Source organism: Protopterus annectens, chromosome 16.part0, assembly GCF_019279795.1.
Source record: "Protopterus annectens isolate FY-2018-M chromosome 16.part0, PAN1.0, whole genome shotgun sequence".
Taxonomy (NCBI): domain Eukaryota; kingdom Metazoa; phylum Chordata; order Ceratodontiformes; family Protopteridae; genus Protopterus; species Protopterus annectens.
Window position 1 is genome coordinate 656,063,443 of NC_056750.1, and position 24,282 is coordinate 656,087,724.

The following is a 24,282-nucleotide window of genomic DNA, read 5'->3' on the forward strand; positions in this document are numbered from 1 at the left end:
CAAGCATTAACTTTCTTGAAGGCACCATTGTAGGAGCCCAGTAGGTGCACCCTTTTCCTGACCTGGCAATGAAGGTGGTAGAGCAAAATCCGACTTAGTTTCACATATCGTGCAGGCACTCCCCAGTGGGCACTAGCAGGAGCTGGCACAGTCTCCTGAATTTCATCAATAAGTGATTTCACTTTCATGGGAAACAAAGTTCTAAACTGTGAGTAACTCTTAACAATGTGATTTTGGAATTGTGGGTAGTGCAGCATGCAGTTGCAAAGTGAATACCCTTTCAGAGGGAAACATAGGCAGCAAAATGTGTGACAGTAAAATAATTTGTAGACATTAATGTAGTCTGACCTAATTTTCCAAACCAGCATCAGATTACATTGATTTGCAGACATGCTATCATTTTATATACTATGTTGTACAAATTTAGGGAGCTGAAACTGGCTGTTTGGATAGCAGTATTAGGAGGAACAGAACCACTTTCTGGACCTATAGGCAGCTCTAATGAAGTACACTGTGTTATGAAAATGTATGATAAACTGTTATTGTGAACCTTCCTAATGATTTGTATTCATGAAGTAGAATTTACATTGCAAATGAACAACAATATATATGTGTGTGTGCCTGAATGCATATATTTTATGTTGATTTTTCTAGCAGCAAGGTAGAACAAAATATCTGCATAAACTGTACTTGAACATGTTTGCCACTACTTACATTGAGTGTTACGACTTGTGTAATCCATGTGGTGGTGTCTTGTGTTTACACACTTGTACTTGCTTTCTTCCTAACAATTGGATAAGCCCTATGGAGTAGTGTGTGTGTGTGTACACATGTGCGTGTGCATGCATGCATGAGCGCACGTGTAAATATCTGTCAGTGTGTGGTAAGTACACATGCTGTATGTATTTACATATATTTACCTATATTGCTATGTGGCATAACCCCATAGTTATCTCTTTGAATGTAATATAGTATACCTGGGTTACCCTCTTGTCTGTAGCTGTCATCCTACCACTCCCAGTAGTATGCAGTCTTGTAGCCACTGGTCATGTGTTCAGAGGTGTCCGCATCTCTGATGGGTGAGGTAAGATGGACAGGAGAATTTGGACAGCTTCAGCTGTGTTGGAAATTATATCCTTCTTCCAGGCGCTTAGGACATGTGGATGGCACCTGCTGGGGAAGGGGGTACTAACCAGTCTTTCCAAGATCAGGTGGTTCAGACAATGCTGCATGACATAAAGCTTTGAGGAGGGGGCAGTAGAAGCACATTACAATATGTTGTGCTGTGTCAAGGCAAAAATGCACATTCCATAACATTTGAGAGGTTGCCTATGGGTTGGTTGAGTCCAACCAGCAGCAGTGGGCTGACAAGAGTTAAAGGAGGGTTTGATGCCTCTGCAGAAGAAGAAGTTTGTTCTTCAGTTATCCATGCAGAGGGAGATGGTTGTTCTTCAGTTATCCCTGGAGGAGAGGACACCGGTTTCATGATTGACTTTTCCACTCATGTCTTGGTGGTTGATGATGCACCAGATTGGTGTTGCATTCAGCAGATTTCTGTACAGCAACACTGCACATGGAAGACAGTAGGCTGACCCCAACATATGTTGCCTGTTTTTTGCTGTAGGAACATCAGATATCCAGCTACACCAGGAAGTACATAATTTACATTTTATGAATGGGTATTCATGGTCACTGTGCTTTGTTTTTTGTATGTGTGTGTGTATTCAAAGGCAGAGCACTGCTAGTGACACCTGTAGATCTGAGTGAGGATGGCAGACTGATGCAGCCAGTCTTGCAAAGGCTGACGATAATGATGAGACATAAATACTTGAGTCATGGCACTGCCTTTCTGCATCCTGCAGGGGCCTCCACCTGTGATACAAGTTGAAGATGTGGCCTCACCTGCAGAGCAGCCTGAAGTGTACAGTCTGAGTGCTCACCATTCTCAGTGAGGAAGTGGTCTCTGCATTGCTCAGAGCAGTAGCAGTGCTTTCCCTGCATCTGTGACACTGCCTCTGATGTGGGTACACTCATTATTGAATAGCCTCTCAGGGTTCCTAATAGAAAGAGTTCTTATGTGTCACATTTAGCCTGCAGATGACACTCAAGCTTAATCAGCAGATGTGCACTGCTGTCATCCAGGCATGATCTGCAGCAGCCTAGTCATGGAGATGACTGCTGTGTTGTGTGGTGTCTGTGAGAACATGGAGTCTGAGAACATGTTGCTGATTGGTCTTGTAAGGTCTTTGGTGGCACATACTTTCATCTCGACCTCTGTGTAGAAGATTTCCAGTAGTACCATCACTGCCCAAGTTGGCACAATTGTCAGAGATTGGGGTTGCGTTATGTGTCGGGGTGGCTGTATTTGTGTGTGTGGAGGGCATCCTTGGGTACATATCTCTCACATGCATCAGTTCACTGCAGTATTGTGCAACATGGGGTTGTGTATTGCTGCTAGCCTGCATCAATCTGCATGTGGCTGATTAATACAAAGATGAGTGTGTGCTGTATACTACACAGCATGTATTTTAGGGTGTAGCCCACATTGAGACTGAGTGAATTTGTGGGTTCAGTAAACATAGTACAGCAAGTTAAAGTGGTGACCATGTGGACCTGAGAAAATTACAATGAAAAAGTTGCTAGAAAAAGTTTGGATTATGTAATATAAATGTAAGTTGTCTGTATTTTCATTGCATGAAAACTGTGAATTGAACTGAAAGTGAGCTTGACTGGAAAATTAGAGACAGTGTGGAATATATGGAAGTAATAGGTGTACAATAGAGGTTCATTTCAGATCTGTGTATAGTAAAAGGACATTTGATGGGATTTCTAAACCAAGGAAGTTAAATAACTGCAAAGCAGAGGTTGAGGTAGTGTATGTATTCGTAAGACTTTCTGTTGCTGACAAAGTAAAGGTGCGTAAAATCAGCTATGTATGATCGTAAATAATGAGATTATTTTATACTAGAGTGTTATAAATTGTCTCATAGAATAGGCTGAGTTAAAAACGACGCATTTGATTTTTTTTTCAGAGACTCTACAGTGAAATGCAGTGAGTTTTGTTGAAATATGAAGGATACAAGCTTGATATGGATGTGGCTGGTGGAGATTAGCAGAAGGATCGTTAGCAGATAATACTAAATATTTTAAGGAGTTGTTCAGAAACCTATACTTAAATTAAAAATTGATTGCCCGGACAGGGAGAGATTTAAGAGCACGCTATGTAACGTTGGCTGAGTATGACTATAGGAATGTTGAGGAAGTGAGATGTGTTAGATTTATTGTTGTCATGCTATCTATGCTTTCTTTTCATTGGATGCAAAGGCATGTTAAATGTTTAAAAATCTGAAGTAATATAAGACATAATAGTTAGTCCTTGGACCTTGTTTGGCTTTGTGACTGGACAAGATGATGTGGTCAAAGCAGGAGCACTGTACAGGCTTGTATAGTAAGTATAAAGTGAATGTAAGTGTTGAGTGTTTCAATAAGTGCAGGTAGATTTTGGAAGGTGTGAGATGTGCACAAGATTTGCACAAGTTGTACTCACTATGCCTTATTTAATTGGACAAGATGGGCATGTGAAGTGTTTAAGAAATGTTGGTGCAATAAAATCCTGAAACAGCCCTCCTAATCCTCTTTTAATCATGCTGATGTGGATGAGGCAATGTCTTGGTCATAGCAGGAGCAAGATATAGACTGATGAAATGACTGAAGTGTAAAATTTGACATGCATGAGAGACAGACAGATGGAATGACAAAAGTGTAAAAGATGATGAAAGTGTGCATAGAGTGTATAATTTGGATGCTGGGTGTTAATGTTTTGAGACCAAATTAATTGGTTAATAGAAAATGTATGAAAATTGGCTACTGGTTTAAGTACTGTAAGATGCAGGTGGAAGTTAGGAGATTTATAAAAGAGAGGAACAATCTGTGGAAGTTGGATGGAATTTTCAGCATTTAATTTGACCAATTTTAAAAGTTTAAATGTTAAGACCAATTTAATAGGTTTGTGAGACTTTCGATAGAGAAGCAAAGGTGCAGTGTATTCATAAACCAAGGGATATGGATAACAGTGTTAAGACTACAGGAAGATTATAGAATATTGTGGATGGCACTGCATTCTGCTAGAAAGGAAGATAGAAGCCTAACCTAAAATTGTGAATGTTTTTAAGAATTGGGATGTTTAATGGAATTTAAGTGGAAGTGACATATAGCATGCTTTTACTATGAACATGCTGTGTTTTAAATTAGAAGAAAGTTATGTGATTGCTTAGTGATTATGCCCTCTTAAGTGTTGAGGAATGTTTAGATTGATGTTTGGGAAATGTAGAAGCTTGCAACTAAAGGAATAAAGGAATTGTAATGAAAATTGAAGCTGTTAGATTGCAAAGGTATAATAATGTATATATAGTATTAAATGGAAATATGTCTGTGATGTGAAAATATTGTATTGCAAATATGTTAATTGTTGAATAGCAGCAATAATGGTATGTTTTTTCAAAAAAAATAAGAAAAGAAATTTGTGTCTTTTTTTTAACACTGGACTTTAAAGTTGTTGTCATGTCAGATCTCTGCCGTTATGAGAACCAAAAAGGATTTGCTGTTGGATCCTTGCACTTTCTGGCTGTAGATGTACAGAAGAGTCTCTTTGCTGCCGCAGTAGTGAGTAATTAATTGTTGCTTTCCTTGTAAGGACCCACCTCCACATTGTAAGTGTAGTGCAGTATGTTTCTTCATTTTGGTGACTTCATTTGTTAAAAGAATGAGAGTGGAACTGTGGAATATAATTGACATTTTATGTTGATATTACTGAAGTATATTCTTTTTTGCTTGCTTTTTTAATGATTAGGTATGATGAATGGATAAAGGCAGACAAGATAATACGGCCAGTTGATAAAAATGTGCCAAAAATAAAACATCGGAAGAAAATTAAGGTTAGTTTCTAACACTACAAGAATGTTTGTTATATTGTTCTTTAATAATTACTTACTTGTTTTGTAAATGTACAACTTCCTGCCTTCTTAGTTTTTGAGCCATTTGTGATGAGGAATATATGGCACCCATAATACTTAGTTTATTTATTTTTTTTTTTTTGAGAAAAGCCAGTGCATCAGTAAGTTTAAAACAATGGTTCAGATATTTGCTCATTTAATGACGCTGCTTTCTTTGATGGGACTAACGAATACCAGCTGACTTTGGCTTGTCCTTCCCATCCCTATCTGCCTAGTTCTTCTACTGCTTGGTTTGCTAACTGAATCCAGTCTGCCTAAAATGTAGTCAGCAGTCCATCCCTGTATGCAGCTGTCACAGAGCTAGCTGCTGCTACCACATAACTTGAGTAGTGAACCACAAGTTGCATGGCTAAAAACATGCAAATGTCTTGGTAACCCTTGACTGGAATGGTTCAGTCGATACTCTGCAAGTAAAGTAGCATCCACATACTAGAGTGATTTGTCACAGAGTAAGGGATACTTTTATTTGTTTACTTGTTTGCTTATATAGTTACTGTTTAGCTATTATAAGCTGAATTTTTCCATCTAAAAAAGTGACTGACAGGACGTTGTGTGTAAGGTGCCTAGTCAGTCATCTTGTATTCATGAGGCAGTCGTGGCTCTACTGCTATTTTAGTTGTTACTGTTATGCCATGCTAATAGCTGCAATTATTAACAAATGCAGCTGTTGGTGTGAAGAATTATTTATAGTTACTGCAGTCCAAGGAGCTCCATTGTTTCAAGGTAAACAGAGAACATGTTGCTGCCGAGTTAATTAAGTCTGAAGACGTTTTTATGAGGAATGTGGTGATTTTTTTAGGCTATGCTTTTTGAATGCAGAAATTTCTATTTTGAAAAAAAGAATTGAGAAAATCTGGGCATTCCTAGTAGTTATATTATACCATGACCCCCCCATTAATATTCCAAAACGTGCGCGCTGATTGGTCAGCGTGCACGTCGTAAATCGACTTATACTAATGGAAAAAGGTCCGGTCGCCCGGACTTTTTCCATTAGTATAAGTCTTTTTTAAAACACTGTCTCGCTATGTTAAAGGAGTTTAACATAGTGACACAGGTTTAAAAAAAGCAACGGAGATCTCCGTTGCTTATTTTAAAGCTGTCTCGCTATGTTAAACCCATTTAACATAGCGAAACAGTTTGTAAAAAGCAACAGAGATCTTGCTTTCTCCGTTGCTTTTTAAAACACTGTCTCGCTATGTTAAAGGGGTTTAACATAGCGAGACAGCTTTAAAATAAACAACGGAGATTCTCTGTTGCTTTTTTTAAAGCTGTCTCGCTATGTTAAACCCATTTAACATAGCGAAACAGTAAAAAGCAACGGAGATCTTGCTTTCTCCGTTTCTTTTGCCCACATCTCTGATGTACTGCATAGGCATGCGCAGTACATCAGAACTTCCGCGGAATACCAGACAGCTGTGGAAGGGCAGCAGGGAGGCATTATACAATGCCATTATTTAAGAAAAGTAATTATTTTTTTTCTTAAATAATGTCATTGTATAATAGCAATAACCCTCTGGACCAAACCACACCAACCGTGGGTAAATCCAGCATTACCCACACCCAGGCGTGGGTTATTGCTATAATATTCTTCACTTTAAAATGTTGCTGTCATATTGAATTCTACTGTAAATTATTTTTTTAAGATTTACCAGACAAACAGTTTATCCAACTAATGGAGAAAGTTTTGCTAGCATATATACTGCCTAAACAATGCCATTTTATTTAATGTAAAACATACAACTGATAAGCTTTATGCAGTGTGCTTATCTAACCAAAACAATATCCATAACCCCTGCTTCTAGAAAATGTAAAAATGTGCAGCCTAATGAGTTCCACAGACCTGAGGCTGACCTTTAAGTGTGCTGTAAGTATGGGCACCCTCAGTTTTTTGCCTTATTTTCAGTACATCCTGAGGCCCTTCTTCCTACTAGAAGTGTTTACCTGGTATAGCTGTGAGAGCCATGGTGATTATTTACTCTCAACCACTGTTCTATAGTTCCTTTTGATGACATGAATCTTACATAGGTTTCTCTCTTTTGTTAAGTTCCAAACGTAGCCCCCATGAGGAACACTGCAGTTTTCTTTGTAACTGTTATTTTGTCTGAGATTGGTACAGTTCTGCCTGCCTTTTACTAAAAATAGCAAATGAATTATAAATAATTTGTCAAAGCACCTCGCACGTGACCATTGATGTGCCGTAGGATATTAACTCATGTACCACACTTATATAACCAGTCCAGCACACTGTAAATCATTTTCATCACTCTCATTGAACCATACTTATACAACCAGTTCAGCACATTGTAAATCCACTTTGCATCACCAACATAATTTTGTATAAAGTCATTGTTATATTTAATAAAAACTCAAAGACATCAGGTGGATTAAATGGCCGCAACCATATGTTTATTGGCAGTTACTGCTGATAACCTTTACTGATTGAAACCGATTATTTTGAGATGTGCTCAAGGCAAGAATTTCAGGGAGGCCATTTCTTCACTTTATAGCAGTGCCCTAAACACTACAGAGCAACAGACAGCACTGTTGATATCCGGCCCTTCCGATTAATCTTAGCCACAGCATAACAATTTTCGCAGCTCCTCTGCGCAGCCTTACAATCTGCCAAGGAGCCATTGTCAGGCTGATAAATCCCCTGTCAGCAATCACTTATCCTGTCTGAGCTGTGGAAGGTCCAGCTAAAGAGTCCTGAGACCCCCCCCCCACTTACCTTGGTCTCACTTACCTTTCCTGCTTTCTACCACAGAAGCGAGGAATATTCCTCCCTTCCACCAAGCGCATCTCATACTATTCCAAGTGTAGGCCATTCCATGCTTAAACCTGCTTGTAATTCCACATAGAAAGCCTGCATACTATCTTCTAACAAATGAACCCTATCTCCATCATACCCATTTGGCCACCTGATCCCAATGCCAGGGCAAGAAGTGTACAGCCTAATAATGTTTCTTAATAAGTTATCCATAGTATTATTAATTCCCCACCTCATCCTCTCCACTGCTTCAATGGATCTATCCCCCCTTCAGCTTCATCTCTGTACCACTTCTGACCAATCAGTAATAGCCTGTGGCCTGCAGGCATGCATATAATTTGCCTATTGCAACATCAAACCAACCAAATATTTTATTGGAAGCTGGCAGATATCATTACCCCTTAAATGTAACCCAATGACTGTAGGAGGTTTTCCGTTACTGGCTGCTTGTTGCAACACTGCCTTAGGATAATGCTATTGCATGCCTGATACTCCAAACCAGACTGCCTCATAAGAAACTCAGGTCCATCTTTGAAAGGATGAGATAAACCTGCTCTGGACCCAACAATGGAGCCTCCAAATAAAAGAATGATGTGCTATCCAGATATACTTCCGATCCGATAAGGTGTGAGCTGAAACACAAAAAACAAGAATTAAAGTCGCTTACACCTCACATGGCTTTTTTAAGCATTGGACTTCCACCTGCCCAGCATGTTAATGTCAGCCTGTGATGCCCCTATTATGTACGCATATGAAGCTGTGCCTATTCAAAAATAATGTAACATATATCTATCTGTTTCTAAGCCACACAACTTAACAGCCTCCCTTAAGACTGCCATCACCTGTTTCTGTGTAACAGGATCAGCTTGCTGATGACAAAAGAATACATTCCCCTATAGTTTCTGTACTTCAACAAAACTGTTGACAACTTGCATTCCAGATTCTTCGGTGTAACAACTCTTAACCACTGACCTTTCCCTTCTTGATCCATTTTAAATTTAACCACATAAACCCAAATGTCTTCCCCAAACACATGCTTATGTGCCAAAGGTAAAACCCACCCTTAGCTTTTCATCTTGTTTGGTTTAACAATCTCTGACCACCTAAATGCCCCACAAAAAGCCAGCAGAAAAACACCCCTAAATAACGCTACTTTATATGAAGAAAAGCAAACTGCTAAAATGGCAAACCATAATGTACGTAGAACTGCTTGTACCTCTTGTCTTAAATGTTGGGCGTTTGCCTCTCCCAGCTTTTAAACATTGACTGCACTTGAAACAAGTTACTTAAGTCCCTTATCCCTACAGCCTGATGAAAGTAATTCAGAGCAGGTAATATGCTTCTTGCCATCTCCAATCTGTAACAACTTTCTTTCATTACCAAAATGTGAGGCCTGATTTGGTGATGGAATTGGCCATGCTGGTTCCTAGCCTGTGGATAATCTAGTCTACAAAATTGCTATATGCATTTATTATACCTTACTCTTGTCCCTCTTCTGAGGGCATTACACATTGGCCACCATTCTTGTCTGCCGGTAAAGCCCGTAAGTGATCTGGCACTTGATCCAGAGTAGGTTTGCATTTGGAGCCAGCAGTTTGAACTGGGGCCACATGTGAGTGAGAAAGGGATACTGCTAATGAGTTACCATTGCCTGGTATGTATTGTGCCTCAGCTGTGACATTTGGTGTTAAGAACTTAAAAGTGAAATACCTCATCATTCTGCCTAACACTCCTTTATCCCCTAGTTGATTGTTCACTATATGTACTACACTGCTGTTATCAGAATCAAGCCAAACCACTCTATCCTTAATGTGTTCTTCCCACATTTCCAAGGCCACTACCATTGGAAATAATTCCATCTCTGACATTGAAAGGATTAACTTGCCTTTAATGTGGTCAGCCATGCCACACTGAACCACTTTCCTTGGAAATAACCCCCAAACCCACTTCACAAACACTTGAAGCAGAGGCTGGTTGTCCCTCTCCTGCCATATTGTTACCCCATTTTAATCTGCTAGAAAACTCAACCATACTCTTAAATCCTCCTTCATTTCTTGTAAAACCCTAATCCGGTGGTGCAGCTTTGTGCAACCAGATGCTTTGGCAGCCAGCCATATCATAAATGACCTCCCCACCGGGGCATGTAAAGTTCATCAACCCTATTAGCTCTTCCAACTGTTTGAATGTCATCTTATTCTGACCTAACACTTGATTTAAAGCTAAACATAACTTTCGATGTTCATCGTGTTTCACTGTTGCAGTCATTACAGTTGGGTTATCCTGCTGGCAGGCTACCTGCAGTCGGCCTGAGTTCCAAAGTCTAGGTCCGGCGTCAGTTGCTGTCGACTCTTCCTTGACGTCAGTGCGCAAGAGGTATACAAGATGCAGCCGACACCATTTTCTTCAGTCTTTCTTGCCGCGCGGTGCCCGAAGCAAAAGCAGTTCGCAAGTGCCGGTCGGCCAACTCCTGAAGTTTTCAAATTAGAATTTCAGATCCGAAGTCTTCATTAAAGCTAAGCACCCCGTTGGGGAAACTTTTTTCTTGCTCCAGACCGATGTCAGAAAAAGATAATAACTGTAATTCTTGTGGGAAGCAAATACCTCATAAGGATTTTCATTCTTACTGTATTCCTTGCCTAGACTCTCACCATAACATTGCTAGTTGTCGGTTTTGTGCTAGATTTAACCAACGCACTATTAAGCGTCGGTACGATTTTGCATTTCATTACTTTGGCAGAAGATTTAATTATGTAATGACATCGGATCAGCCGACTACCGGAATTTACAAAAAACGAAAAGAAAAAGAAAAGGACAGGCATCCAAGATCCAAAACCGACGACGAGGCTTCTTCTAGGCCCCTGACGCCCGCTACCTCAGAACCACAGGCCGCTTCCGACTCCCACATGGAGCTGACTGGGCCTCTGGAAACTCAAGGTATTGGACACTCGGAAGCTATTCCCTCAGATGGGTCCGGAGCCGCTGAGCAGGCTTCGGCTTCTGAGGGTGTTTTCAGGCCTACACAGTTATATGTGAAACCTACTTCAGCTACAAAGACAAAGACTAAAGCAGCTCTAAAGTCAAAAAAACAAGTACAGCATTCACCTGGACAGGCCTCCATGCCTAAAAAATAGATGCTTAAAATGGCCGAAGACCTTATTACTTCGATCAGGGGTTCCCATGCCCCTCCTGAAAAGAGGCCTAGGCAAGAGTTAGATTATGAATCTTCGGACCAGGTTTTCATTTCCTCTGATTCCTCCTGTGAACAAGATTACTCCATTCCTCCCTATGAGGATTTTGATGCTGAAGAATCTATCCCTTCAGCCTCTCCTCCTGAGGATTATTCTTTTGGGGAAACAATGCATACTATGAGGGAGCATTTCCACTGGGAGAGCCAAGATTACTCAGAATTCAAGAAAAGGCTCAGAGATTTCCTTTTATTGCCCTAGCACAGGCCCCTTGCCTTCCTGCCTGTTTTAGACATTGTGGATGATGTATTTACAGAGTCCAGTTTTTCTCCAGACTCTTTAACACCAGCCCCTGTTAAGCCAGACGGATACTACAGGGTTCCTGATTCACATACATTTCTCTATTAAAACCCTGCAGCTGACCCAGAAACTATCTCTCAGGGTCCCAAAGGGGTCAAGGTTTCTACTGCAAAAAACCCTATTCCCTCTGATAGGGATTCTAGGGCCCTAGACAGATGGGGCAAAAAGATTTATACCTCTGCTACCTTGGCTGTAAGAGCTTTAAATTGCCAATTTCGTATGCTTAAGTATCAGCAATATCTTATATCCTTCTTTAAACAAAAAATGCCAGCAAATGTAGAATGTGCAGACAATAAAGAAATGCAGGATTTATTGCATGCAGCTGAACAAGTTGGAAAGCATACTTTGCAATGTGGGTTTGATTCTCTGGAGGTCTCCTGCAGGGCCGCTGTTACAGGTTCTGTCATTAGGAGACATGCTTGGTTAAAAGAACAAAATTTGCCAGATCATGTTAAAGCAAAACTATTAGACGCTCCTTTACAGCATGATACTTTGTTTGGTGCTAAAGCAGAAGAGGTGTTGAAGAAAATGGAGGACAAGGCTAAATCTATGCAAACAGTCAAGGATTTCTTGCAGGTACAGCCTCCCAGATTTAGCAGGAACTGGCCTACAAAAATTGGTCCTTTCCAGTGTCAGATAGACCACAAAGGGGCAGATACAGATGCTGTAGAGGCAGATCATAGCCCCAAGGCTCATACAGGCCTAAACAATGGGGTGCCTCTACCTCCAGGAGCGGAGAGGAAAAATCACAGCCATACAGGAAACAGTCTCAATGACTTTCCACTTCCAGCACCAAGCACTTATCTTTTGGAAGCCCCTTTGTGGGGAAAGTAGCACTTTTTTCACAAAATTGGCACATGATCACCCAGGACAAATGGGTTCTAAATATAGTTTCACAAGGCTACAGGTTCCACTTTCACACCCTGCCAAGGCAACACGGTATGCCAGACCTGCCACACAATCAATGGGCAGAGGCACAAAAACAAGTTTCATCTCTCATAGACATGAGGGCCATTCAACAAGTACCAGAACAAGAGCAGGGTCACGGATTCTATTCAAGACTGTTCTTAGTACCCAGAAAGGACAAAGCCTGGAGACCAATACTGGACCTATGTATTCTAAACACATATCTGGATATTCCAAAATTCAAAATGTTGACCCTACAGCAGCTTCTGCCCATGTTCGGCAAGAAGGCTTGGCTTGTGACTTTAGATCTAAAAGAGGCATCCCTGCATGTCCCAATCAGACATACATGCAGAAGATGCCTCAGATTCAAAGCTGGCTCAATACACTACCAATTCTCTGCACTGCCCTTTGGCTTATCTACTGCGCCCAGGGTCTTCACAAAGTGCCTGGCACCAGTAATTGCATTTTGCAGACAAAGAGGAATACAAATATATCCTTACTTGGATGACTGCTTCATTCAAGCGGAGAACAAGGACATTCTACTACAGCATATGGCATTTGTAAAAAGATTACTGACAAGTCTAGGGTACACAGTAAATGAAAATAAATCAAAACTCGTACCCTCTCAAGAGATAATATTCCTGTGTGCAAGCTTAAATACAACTGCCCAGATGGCTTAACTCAGCCAGACAAACACAAGACAACTGACTACTTACTTCAAAATGTTGGCAACAAAGACCTAGTTATCTGCAAGAAAAGTTCTGCAGGCCTTGGGTTTCATGGCATCCTGCATTCTGCTAATTCCATATGTAAGACTGCATATGAGGAAACTTCAGTGGTATCTAAAAAGTGTTTGGACTCAACATTGCCACAGCCTGGAAACAATAATTACCCTCATTCCCTGCCTGCAACAGGAGTTTCGATGGTGGGCAAAAGCCTGTCACCACAACACGGGACAGCCATTTGCCTTACCCACAGCCAGGCAGACATTGACAACAGATGCATCAGATTACGTCTGGGGGGCCCATATGGCAGGAAGATGTATTCAGAGCACATGGTCCGCAAGTCAAATGCATCTACATATCAATGAAAAAGAGATGCTAGCTGTTCAGAATGCCCTAACAACCTTCAAGGATCAACTTCATCCAGGACAACTACTAATAAAGGTGGACAATACTACAGTCATGTGGTGCATAAACAAGCAGGGAAGCACACATTCCTACCCCCTCCTGCAGGCTAGCCATGAACTTGTGGCACACAGCATTGACTTACCAAGTACATCTGCAAGCTCAATTCCTGCCAGGAAGGAAAAATACTCTGGCAGACGAACTAAGCAGAAATGGATCCCCACGAGTGGAAATTGGATCCACAAGTCTTCAGCATGATAACAAAGACCTGGGGATGCCCGGACATAGACCTATTTGCCTCTCCTCACAACTACCAACTACAAAGATTCTGCACAAGGACTTATCACAAGCAAGCATGGAAAGTGAATGCTCTATCTTTCAGCTGGAAAAATGTAACAGTATATGCCTTTCCTCCTCTGCATTTCCTCCCCAAGGTACTCCTCAAGGTCAGACAAGAGAAACCAAAAATGATACTGATTGTCCCAGACTGACCCCGCCAGCACTGGTATCCAATCCTAAAGAGCTTGTCTCACCGCCCAGCCTGGACATTACCACAAATTCCTCACTTGTTGACCCAACAAGACAGCCAAATACTGCACACCAACTCAAAAATGTAAAACCTGGCGGCATGGCAGATAATATAGCCTCTCAAGACACACCTCTTTCTAAAGCAGTAATGGATGTTGTTTTGGAGGCCAGGAGGCCTAGCATCAGAAAATCTTATGCAGACAAATGGAGGCGATTCTGTGCTTGGAACCAAGCACAAGGCATTGACACGGTTGTTCCAAATATTCTTCAGATTTTACAATACTTAACTGAGATGCTGGATAAAGGCCTTTCCTTTTCATTAATTAAAATTCATGCCTCTGCCATTTCAGCTCATTACAATGGAGAACCACCTATTTTTTCTCATCCATTTTTGAGGCAGTACCTCAGAGGGGCCAAAAACATAAGACCTCCAAGGAGAGCACCAATACCTGCATGGGACCTCAACTATGTCTTGGAAAAACTCACAGTGCCTCTGTTTGAGCCAGCCTGTGCCGCTGACATAAACTTCTTATCCAGGAAAACAGCTCTGCTCCTATCAATAACCTCCGCTAGAAGAGTCTCAGAGTTACAGGCACTCATGGCTGTGGAACCTTTTATCATTTTCCATCCTGACAGGGTTTTACTGACGACAAACCCTACATTTATGCCTAAGGTAGTGTCTAGTGTTTTCCTTAACCAAACAATTCATTTGCCTACTTTTTATCCAAACCCACAGAATAAGGGTGAGAAAATTCTGCATTCTTTGGACATTCATAGACAGCTACGCTTCTACTTGGACAGAACTAAAGCTTTCAGAAAAACTGATCAACTTCTAGTGGCATATGCTGCAGCATCACAAGGAAAGCCTATTTCAAAACAGACTATTTCAAAGTGGATAGGCCATTGCATTCGTTTCTGCTATTCACAGCATGGCAAATCAGTGCCTTAGGGCATTAGGCCACATTCAACCAGAGCAGCAGCCACTTCAGCAGCCTTCCTCAGAGGAGTACCAACCAAAGACATCTTAGAGGCTGCAACTTGGAGTTCAGTGCATACCTTTACAAAGCACTATCACTTACCTCTCTACTCTAAATCCAGGGCAGGCTTTGCCATTGCAGTTCTGCAGGGCCTTATAGCCTCACCTAATCCTATTTAGCTCCAGCCTCCCAGCCTTAGCTTTGGGATTCAACCCAATTGTAATGACTGCAACAGTGAAACACGATGAACATAGTACAGTTGTATACCTACCATAAATGTAGATGTTAGAGTGTATTCACTGTTGCAGTCCAGGTTACCCTCCCACCATCCCCCTTTCTTCTTTGCTGGGACCTAACTGTACTTTTCTACTCTATACAACCTATGTGGTGTATTTAGATGAAGGAAAAGTTGTTTTTTTGTGCATGCATGCTTATTGGCATAATTTAGCCTACCATTTTAGGGGCACCTGACATCTGGGGCAAGAAAAACTGAAGAAAATGGAGTTGGCTGCATCTTATATACCCCTGGCGCACTGACGTCAGGGAAGAGGCGACAGCAACTGATGCCGGACCTAGTCTTTGGAACTCAGGCCGACTGCGGGTAGCCTGCCAGCAGGATAACCCAATTGTAATGACTGCAACAGTGAATACACTTGAACATCTACATTTATGATAGGTACACAACTGTACTTTCCTTGTCTATAGGAAGCCTATACTGACCATTCAAGCTGTCAGTCTCTGTGCCCAAACATGATAATCTGTTAGTCAGGCCCTCTACTTTGTCCATTGCTAATGGTACCCCTAGCTCTTTGTATACTTGATTGAAGCTGTCTACAGTGCGTTGACATTCTCCCATGTCTTTCGTCCCCACAAATAAAAAAATTATCCAAGTAATGAACAATCTTGTTTTCCCCTAACCTGTGTGCCACCAACAAATGCAAAAAAGTACTAAATGTTACAAATGTAGCATAAGCTATTGAACATCCTATTGGTGTGTACTTATCCATGTAATATTGACCTTCAAAAACTAAGCCTAACCACCCCTGGTCATTAGTAGCAATGAGTAAAAGTGTAAAATTGGACTTTGTCTGGTTTTGCCATTAGGGCCCCTCTCCCCTTCTCCTTCACCTTCCTAATCGCTTCATCAGTTGAAGCATAATGCACAGACATCCCTTCACCATTTATGTAATCATTCACAGATTTCTCCTCCGGATATGACAGGTGCTGAACGAGACAGAATTCAGCTGGCTTCTTTTGGGGGACTATACTTATAGGTGGAATCTTGAATGCTCATCTGTGTGGGCAAGAAAACGGGCCTGCCATCCTGCCCACTTCTAATACCTTATTTAGCTTAGCCTTAATTAAATCCGGATGCTCTCTTGTAGATTTCATGTTCTTAATAATACTGTCTTTTATTCTACCTTTTGTCAGTATCCTGAACCCTGTGCTAAACCCTTCTTCTAACAATGCCAGCTCTCTATCTGGATACAGTCTGAGCCACTTACTTAAAATGTCCCCTCTTACTGAATTCGGAAGACGGTCCTGTGTACCCTTTAAAGGGATATGGCATGTAAAATTTTATTCTGGGGGCCCGAGAGATGAAAATATACTTTGGCCATATGGTTTGTCTTTCTGCATGCCATGCATTAATGCCAAGACTTGCACTGTAACTGATTCCAACAGTGGGCAAATGTTAGCTATGGGGGGGGGGATATATATATATATATATATATATATATATATATATATATATATATATACACACACACACACACATATGTATCATGTGTGTGTATATGGGTCTACTGTACATGATCGAAATTGCATAAAGCCGAAACCCATATGGCCGAGACCATATGTTCGACTTCCGCAAATTTTGAACATGTAAAAAAAAAAAAAAAAACACAACATTAACACAGTTTCTTATTGTTAGCAGGGGCCCCCATGGGCACCCCCTGTAACTTTAATATACTAACTCCGAGATTACACTACAGTGCAGAAATGGAAATATTTCACACTGCATGGAGATGTCCGTTACACAGTCGGGATTTCGAAAGTCAAACATATGGTCTCGGCCATATGGGTTTCGACTATCTGGCATTTCGACCATGTGTAGGGGACCCGTAGATATATATATATATATATATATATATATATGTATGTATCAATAAAATGTATCCCCCAATCCATGCCCATACAAAACATCTGAAGAAACTGCCACTATCTTCAATACCTATTTTATCGATTCAATATCAAAGCTACTGAACCCTAACCCAAACACCTCTGCTATTAACATCTCCAACTTTTCTGAACTTACTCGTAATACTATCTCCTCAAATATCTTCTCCCTCAAACCTGTACCTACTAGCTACATCAAAACTCTACTCTCTAAATTAAAACCATGCTCAGCATCAGCTGAAAATATTCCTACCGCTTTTCTTCTACTAGCAGCTGACTCTCTTGCTTTCCCTGTATCTATCCTAATTAATCGCTCTATCTCTGTATCCAAAGTCCCTTCCATCTGGAAACAATGCTACAGTCTACCTATACACAAAGAAGGTAACTCCTCTGATATCTCCAACTTTAGACTTACCGCTATCCTCTCCCCTCTCTCTAAAGTACTAGAAAAATGTTTCATAAACAAGTTATGCAGTTATCTAATACAGGAAAATCTGCTTACACCCACTCAACACGGCTTCAGACCCAAACATAGCACCACTACAGCTCTATTATCCTTCCTCAGCACTGTCTCTATAGTCATGGACGACCATAAACTTATTTCTTGCCTATTCTCGGACCTCTCAAAAGCTTTCAACACTGTCTCACACTCTCTTCTCTTGCACAAACTGCATAACCTCAACTTCTCCTCTGATACTGTTACATGATATATCTCAATCAGTGAGATTGCACTCTGCACTCTCCCCTCCTCTCCCTGTAAAAATGGGTTTACCTCAAGGGTCTATCCTAGGGCCTTTACTTTTTAATATCTTTACTAATCATCTCTATACCTCCTGTCCTCTTTCATCTTTAGTGCAATACACAGATGACTCTATAGTCACCACCACAGCCAACTCTCCCTCTAAGCTCTTCTCAGCTACTCAGGCATCTTTTAACTTAGTTGAAACATGGCTTTCCAGCAAACAGCTCATCCTTAACCCTAAAACAAAGCTGTTACTCTTTCTACGTAAAAAGTTCAACAATATTAAACCCTGCTTCTCCATACAGTCCCTTAATAACACTCCCATCCCGTAGAATCCAGTATTAAGTTCTTAAGCGTAACCATCGACAATCGGCTTAAATTTGACTTGCATGTTAATAACTGCATCAAAAAGACTCATTCAAAACTAGGTGTCCTTTACCATAACAAGAAATTCCTTACCTTTTAAGCCAAGATTACTCTCTGTCTTACCTACCTTCTACCCAGTCTAATGTACAATTCTCACAAATCTTTAACTCAGCACTCCTGACCAAACTCAAGTCTACCTACAACAAGGTAGCTAGATTTGCTGCCCAGCAAACCTACAAATCCCATCACTGTCTCTCTCTCAAACACCTAAACTGGCTTGAATTACCCCACCAGCTTCTTCTCTCTCAGCTCCAGATCATCCATTATATCCTTTACCAGCCTTCCTACTGCCCAGCACTATCCCCTCTCATCTTCCATTATTCTCCCTCCAGACCTCTCTGAAGCACTAACCAAGACGTACTACAAATCTACAAACCCAAATCTAAATTTGTACAGCTGTCACCCTACTGTTGCCTGAAATAGGCTCCCACTAGAAATCAGGACCCTTACACATCCTAAACAATTTAGGACAGCCACCAAAATGCAATTTGCAGTGGCAGGACCAGTGACTTTTACTCTCCCTCCTTAAACATCCACTACTTCTCATACCTTAATCTACTTTCTGCCCTTAACAATCTCTTCTCACTAGCTCTCTCTAATCTTCCTTGACTACTCTTTCTACTGTTTTCTAAAATCCATTAAGCAAATTACCTCAGAGAAAGTTTCTGTTGTAATGGCCTTGTCTTCATGCAACTACATTATGATAAAACTGGATTTTTGTAATCGCTTACCCCAGAAACTGTATTCATCTTAATGACATATTTCTTTTTATACATCTTGAAATAGTTATGCTATACTCCTGATTATTGACACTGTATAACATTGTATTGCTACCTAATGTCTTGTAATAATCCTGTAACATTGCTGTTTAATGCTAATTTATAATGTAAATTGTATAATATGTTGGAGCTTTTCTCCCCAGGCCTCTGTAAAAGGGCTCCCAGTCAACAAATGTAATATATATATATATATATATATATATATATATATATATATATATATATATATATATATATAGGTTCATAGGTTTATACTAGGCTATCTGCCCTAAGGCATTTATAAGCCTAGCCCAAAGTTTGTGGCTTACGCCACCCTTATGTTAAAAATATTGTGCCCATTAGTTTGTTGTGCCTCTGTCCAGCAGTGACACAGAGATGATTCCCGGGGTAAACCTACGATCTCCCATCCACCGGTCAAGATTTCTCTTGAACAGAGCCAGCGAGGTGCTCTGCCTCACATGGACCGGGATTTTATTCCACAGCATAGGGAGTCTCTGAGTGACAAATCTATCCCTCCAGCATGTCTTATTTATATCCGTGCTAAGGTTTAAGTCGCTTGCTCTAGTGGATCTGGTAGATTTGGATTTTGTTGAGGTGGAGCATGTCCATTAATTCCGGGTTGGACATGGCCTTGTATGTCAGGCACAGGTCACCTCTGAGCAGACGGTATGCGACTGAATAGAGCTGGAGTTTCTTCAGTCTGGCAGCATATGACAGATTTTGGAATCCCTTTATCCTTTTGTTGAGGAACTTTTGGGGTCTCTCCAATTGCTGCAGGTGTCGGGTGAGATACATCCCAAATGGGGCATTGTACTCGATCATTGGTCTGATAAGTGAAGAGTACAGGGGAACAATGACCTCACTTGATCTGGATGTGAATCCCTTCATGATCAGGTGGGCAATGTAGAAGGTCTTTCTAACCACTTTAGCAATGTGAGTGTCAAAAGAAAGGCCACTGTCAACCTGGGTCCCCAGGTCCCTGATAACCTCTTCTGTGCTTAGTGGATTGCCACCTATATGGTAGCTTGGGGTTACCTTGTTTTCCCGAAGGGTATGACTATACATTTTTGGCATTTAACTTCAGGCCATGGCTCTGGCACCAGCTATCAGTTTCCGTGAGACCCTCTGAAGGATATCTGTGTCCGATGTACTTTCCACTATGGCCCAGTTTGCAGTCATCTGCAAACTTTGTCAGCCATAGTCCTCCTATGTTTGCCTGTACTTCTGAGAAGTAGATGCCGAACAACAGGGGGCCAAGGACTGAGCCCTGTGGGACACCACTTGTGACCGGCTTGGAGTCTGACATGGTGCCGGCAACTCTAACCCTGTGGGTTCTGTCCTTTAGCCAGTTTCCAACCCATCTTGTGACATATGGGTTTACATTTAAGCTGGTAAGTTTCTCTATAATACCTGAGTGGGGTATTGTGTCGAAAGCTTTTGCAAGGTCAAGGTAGGCTGTATGGACTGCCTTTCCTCATCAATGGCCTTGGTGACTGTTTCGAAGAAGTCGACCAAGTTCAAAAGGCATGATCTGCCCTTGACAAAGCCAAACTGGGTCGGGTCCAATGTCTGCAAGTCCCCTATGTCTTTGTTTATGAGTTCCATTATGATCCTCTCCATAGCTTTGCAGACCAGGCTTGTTAAGCTTATGGGGCGGTAATTACCAGGGTCCGTAGAGGCACCGCCTTTGTGGAGTGGGACCACAGTTGCCGTACGCCACTCCTTGGACACGTATCCTGTGGTAAGGCTAAGATTAAACAGCTGCCTTATGTGCGGGTTTAGTTCCTATATATGTGTGTGTGTGTGTGTGTGTGTGTGTGTGTGTGTGTGTGTGTGTGTGTGTGTGTGTGTGTGTGTGTGAGTGTACAGATATTTATATATATATATATATATATATATATATATATCTATATATATCTATATATATCTATATATATATATATCTATCTATATAGATATATATATATATATATATGTATATATATATATATATATATGTACACATGCACACACATGCATATACATAAATATATGCGTGTGCACACACACACAGAAATGCCCACTGTACTTAGATATCAGATGTAGTATTAGGTTCTTTTCATTATTACAAGCAGAAAGCTGATTGCAAGCCTCTACCTATAGAAGTATAAAATGTATATTTAGACCTGCGTCTTGCTAAAACATGATTTATTATTAATTATTACTGTCATTATCATCATCATTATTATCACTTCATATACCATTGCAGAATGAGAGCTTTGGTTTCCATCCATTGACTTGCAAAATGCTATGAAGCACAACTGTGCTTGTCTACTGATCTGCTGCCATACCCTGAATGCCATTTATTTGTTTTAACTTCTTTTGTGCGGTGCCAGCCTCATTTATTCTCCTGGTTGCTAACAAAAAGGGGGGGTGGTCATCAGAATGTATATAGCCCTGACCCATTCTTCATGCAGAGCTCCAAATAAGTATCTGCCGAATAATGCTAAGTGATTTAAAATTGCTGACAGTCTATCTTATCACACTGTTACTGAGTAGCTTTTACCATACAACAAGCTAATCCGTGTAACCAGTATGACTCAACCTGCAAGACAACACAGCATAATACAGCCATGTTGATTACCCCACCCAACACCCCAAGTGAATGCTAGACCGACTTTTTTGTCCCCATTACAAATTTGAATTTCTCATGACTCACTAATAACCATAGTCAGCCAGTAATGCCAGATATTAGAGTCTCTTACCTTATGTTACTCAGAAAATGCACGCTGCTGCTGAAACTGTGGTCCATCAACTTTTTAAGTGACTTTCATTAATACTTATTTATTCAGTTTTGTCCAGAGTTCTGGAACCCCAAAGTTGAAAGGTATACTGCAACTTCTACTTAATGATATGGAGGACCTTCTATCCGACTGGAGTATTATTATTATCATCATCTACATACGTCTACTAGATTTCTAAGTAAATCTGGAGTACTCAGAATATCATTTGCCTCATTCTACCTTACTAAGCTTTCTTGTTTTGTATTGCTGAAAGCTTGCCACCCAGACAATGTAAATGTCCAAAGCTAGATGGTGTGTTTGGGCATTTATCAACTCAACTTACATGAATATGTGAGTTAACAAAGTGACTGTTAAAAAAGTTAACCAAAAGCCTTTACAGTGAGTGCTCCAAATTTACCAGGGTAAAGCTGTAAAGCATTCCTCCCAAGAATTTTAAGTGGAGTGCCATAACCCCCCCCCCCCCCCACGCACGCACACACATACACACACACACACTCTCACTCTCTCTCTCTCTCTCTTTTTCTCTGTTTTTAACTGCATAGTGCTGTCTGATCTATTTTGTTTCCACCAAACCTATCCCTATAAAATCTAATTACACTGGAGGAAGTGGATGATGAGAAGCCATTTGCCTGCAGCAAGCTAACAAGCTAGTTTTACTGCTCTTGCAGAAACCATTACAGTTATGGGCTAAGGTCATAGCTTGAATTTAGCAGCTAAATTGAAACTTTTGCCCTTTTAGAAGTATGCCCCCTTCCCTAAACAGGAATATGCCCAAAATCTGTTTTCTGTTCCTGCAAGCCACTTTGCAGTGATAAACGAGAACATAACTAAAACCTAACCAACAAATCAAAGCATTGCCCTAATATGAAATATTCCAGCCTTTCCTGAACAGATTTTGTGCACTGCACTATTACCTTCCCCCACCCTTCTTTTTCTTCCTCCTTAAAGAAATTACCACCACTAAAATTGACGTTGGTACAATATTGTGCTACTTAACCACAGGATCACCACCATCCAACTGCTGTTTTCTCTACTAAGGTTTAAAAAATTGTTAGTAAGCAGGTAAAATAAATAAATAAATCCACGGGGTTATAATTTGCAAGCATGGGCTATTGTGCTCCTTATCCAAAGAATTTCCACATTTAGCCAAATGTTTTTCTCAGAGATTCCCCATTTATTCATTTACTACCTGCAAATAGCTGTAAATCCCATAATACTGTTTAAATTTATTGTAGTAACCAACTTAATTATTTACTATTATTTATATATTAATTTTTCCACATACAATGCAAATGATGCATGACTGACATGCAGTGCAGATTTGCCTGTGATATCAAGCATACATTGCTTGTTGATTGATACGTGTTGAAATTACCCCCTGTGCATGTGAGTTGTGAATGTTTCTGAGACAGTGAGGCTCCAGAGTTAATACTGTGTTGGTAGAGAGCCATATCTGTCTACTACTTAGTGCAAGAAATCTGAACAAAATCAAAGGTTAATGATGGTCAAAGGCCCGAAAATAGGGTCAGAATTTACTTATTTTGTGTACATTTAGAAAGATACAGCTACTTTATAGGTTCATAGGTAGGTACTAGGCTATTGGCCCTAAGGCCTATATAAGCCTAGCCAAACGGTATCCTGGCTTTTGCCACCCAAGAAAATTATTTTCCTTTGCCCCTGTCAAGTAGAGCCACAGAAGTGATCCCCGGGGTGAATTTCATTAGTTTTAATTTTAGTTTGCATTTTATGAAGAATAGAAAGACTGAGTCAACTGTCAGTATTCAGTGACTTCAGGCCTCACTGATTTGACAGAAAGCCCCAAATTTATGGGGCGCAGACCAAAAATATGAGGCAAAAATTTTAAAATTGGAGATGTATGGAACTGAACACCCCCATTTTGCGAGTGCATATCCCAGTACTATTCATATTCATTGTACAGTCACAACTGTAGCTGTCAGTATTACATCTCCAAAATGTGATGTGAACCAACCAAAGGAGCACAGCGTAGAACACTTAACAACTTCAGCTATTAAGCTTACAGTATGGTTACAGCTTCTTTGTACTTAATAAGCAGATCCCTTTCTCTGAGGTAAGACCCATAGTAAGGAATGATCCTCTCATAATGAGGTGCATTTAAGTTGTGTGATTTCAAGACATAACATCTCTAATTGGGGCATCTCTAGCAGATCAAAGGTGACATCTCAGAGAGACCAACTGATATTACTCTAGCACACAAATTGTAAAATTAACAGGTTTGATTTTTAGCCCTCCTGTGTTACTTCCTCTTGCTTGTCACTACATATAACATTACTAAAGAAAATAAACTAATGCTTCAATTATTATTTTCAGTTCCATAGACTATGTCATAGAGGTTGCCGAAAACATAAGTACTGTGGGTGTCTTTAGTAAACTAACAAGTCCACACTATCTGCTTTCCGCAAGCCGGCAATCCTAATGAATATTCATGCAGACGAACAAAACATCAACATGTTTATTCAACGCTATAGAAAAA

General features: G+C 40.6%; 1 protein-coding gene across 1 annotated transcript in view; it reads left to right on the forward strand.

Moving 5' to 3' along the window:
• The window catches only part of ARID4B (AT-rich interaction domain 4B), a 2,517,944-nt gene that overhangs the window by 1,957,946 nt on the left and 535,716 nt on the right, over positions 1 to 24,282 (forward strand). The window contains exon 14 of the mRNA XM_044058160.1: positions 4,850 to 4,934. Coding sequence (XP_043914095.1) covers positions 4,850 to 4,934 — 85 coding nt within the window. The remainder of the gene's footprint in view (positions 1 to 4,849; positions 4,935 to 24,282) is intronic.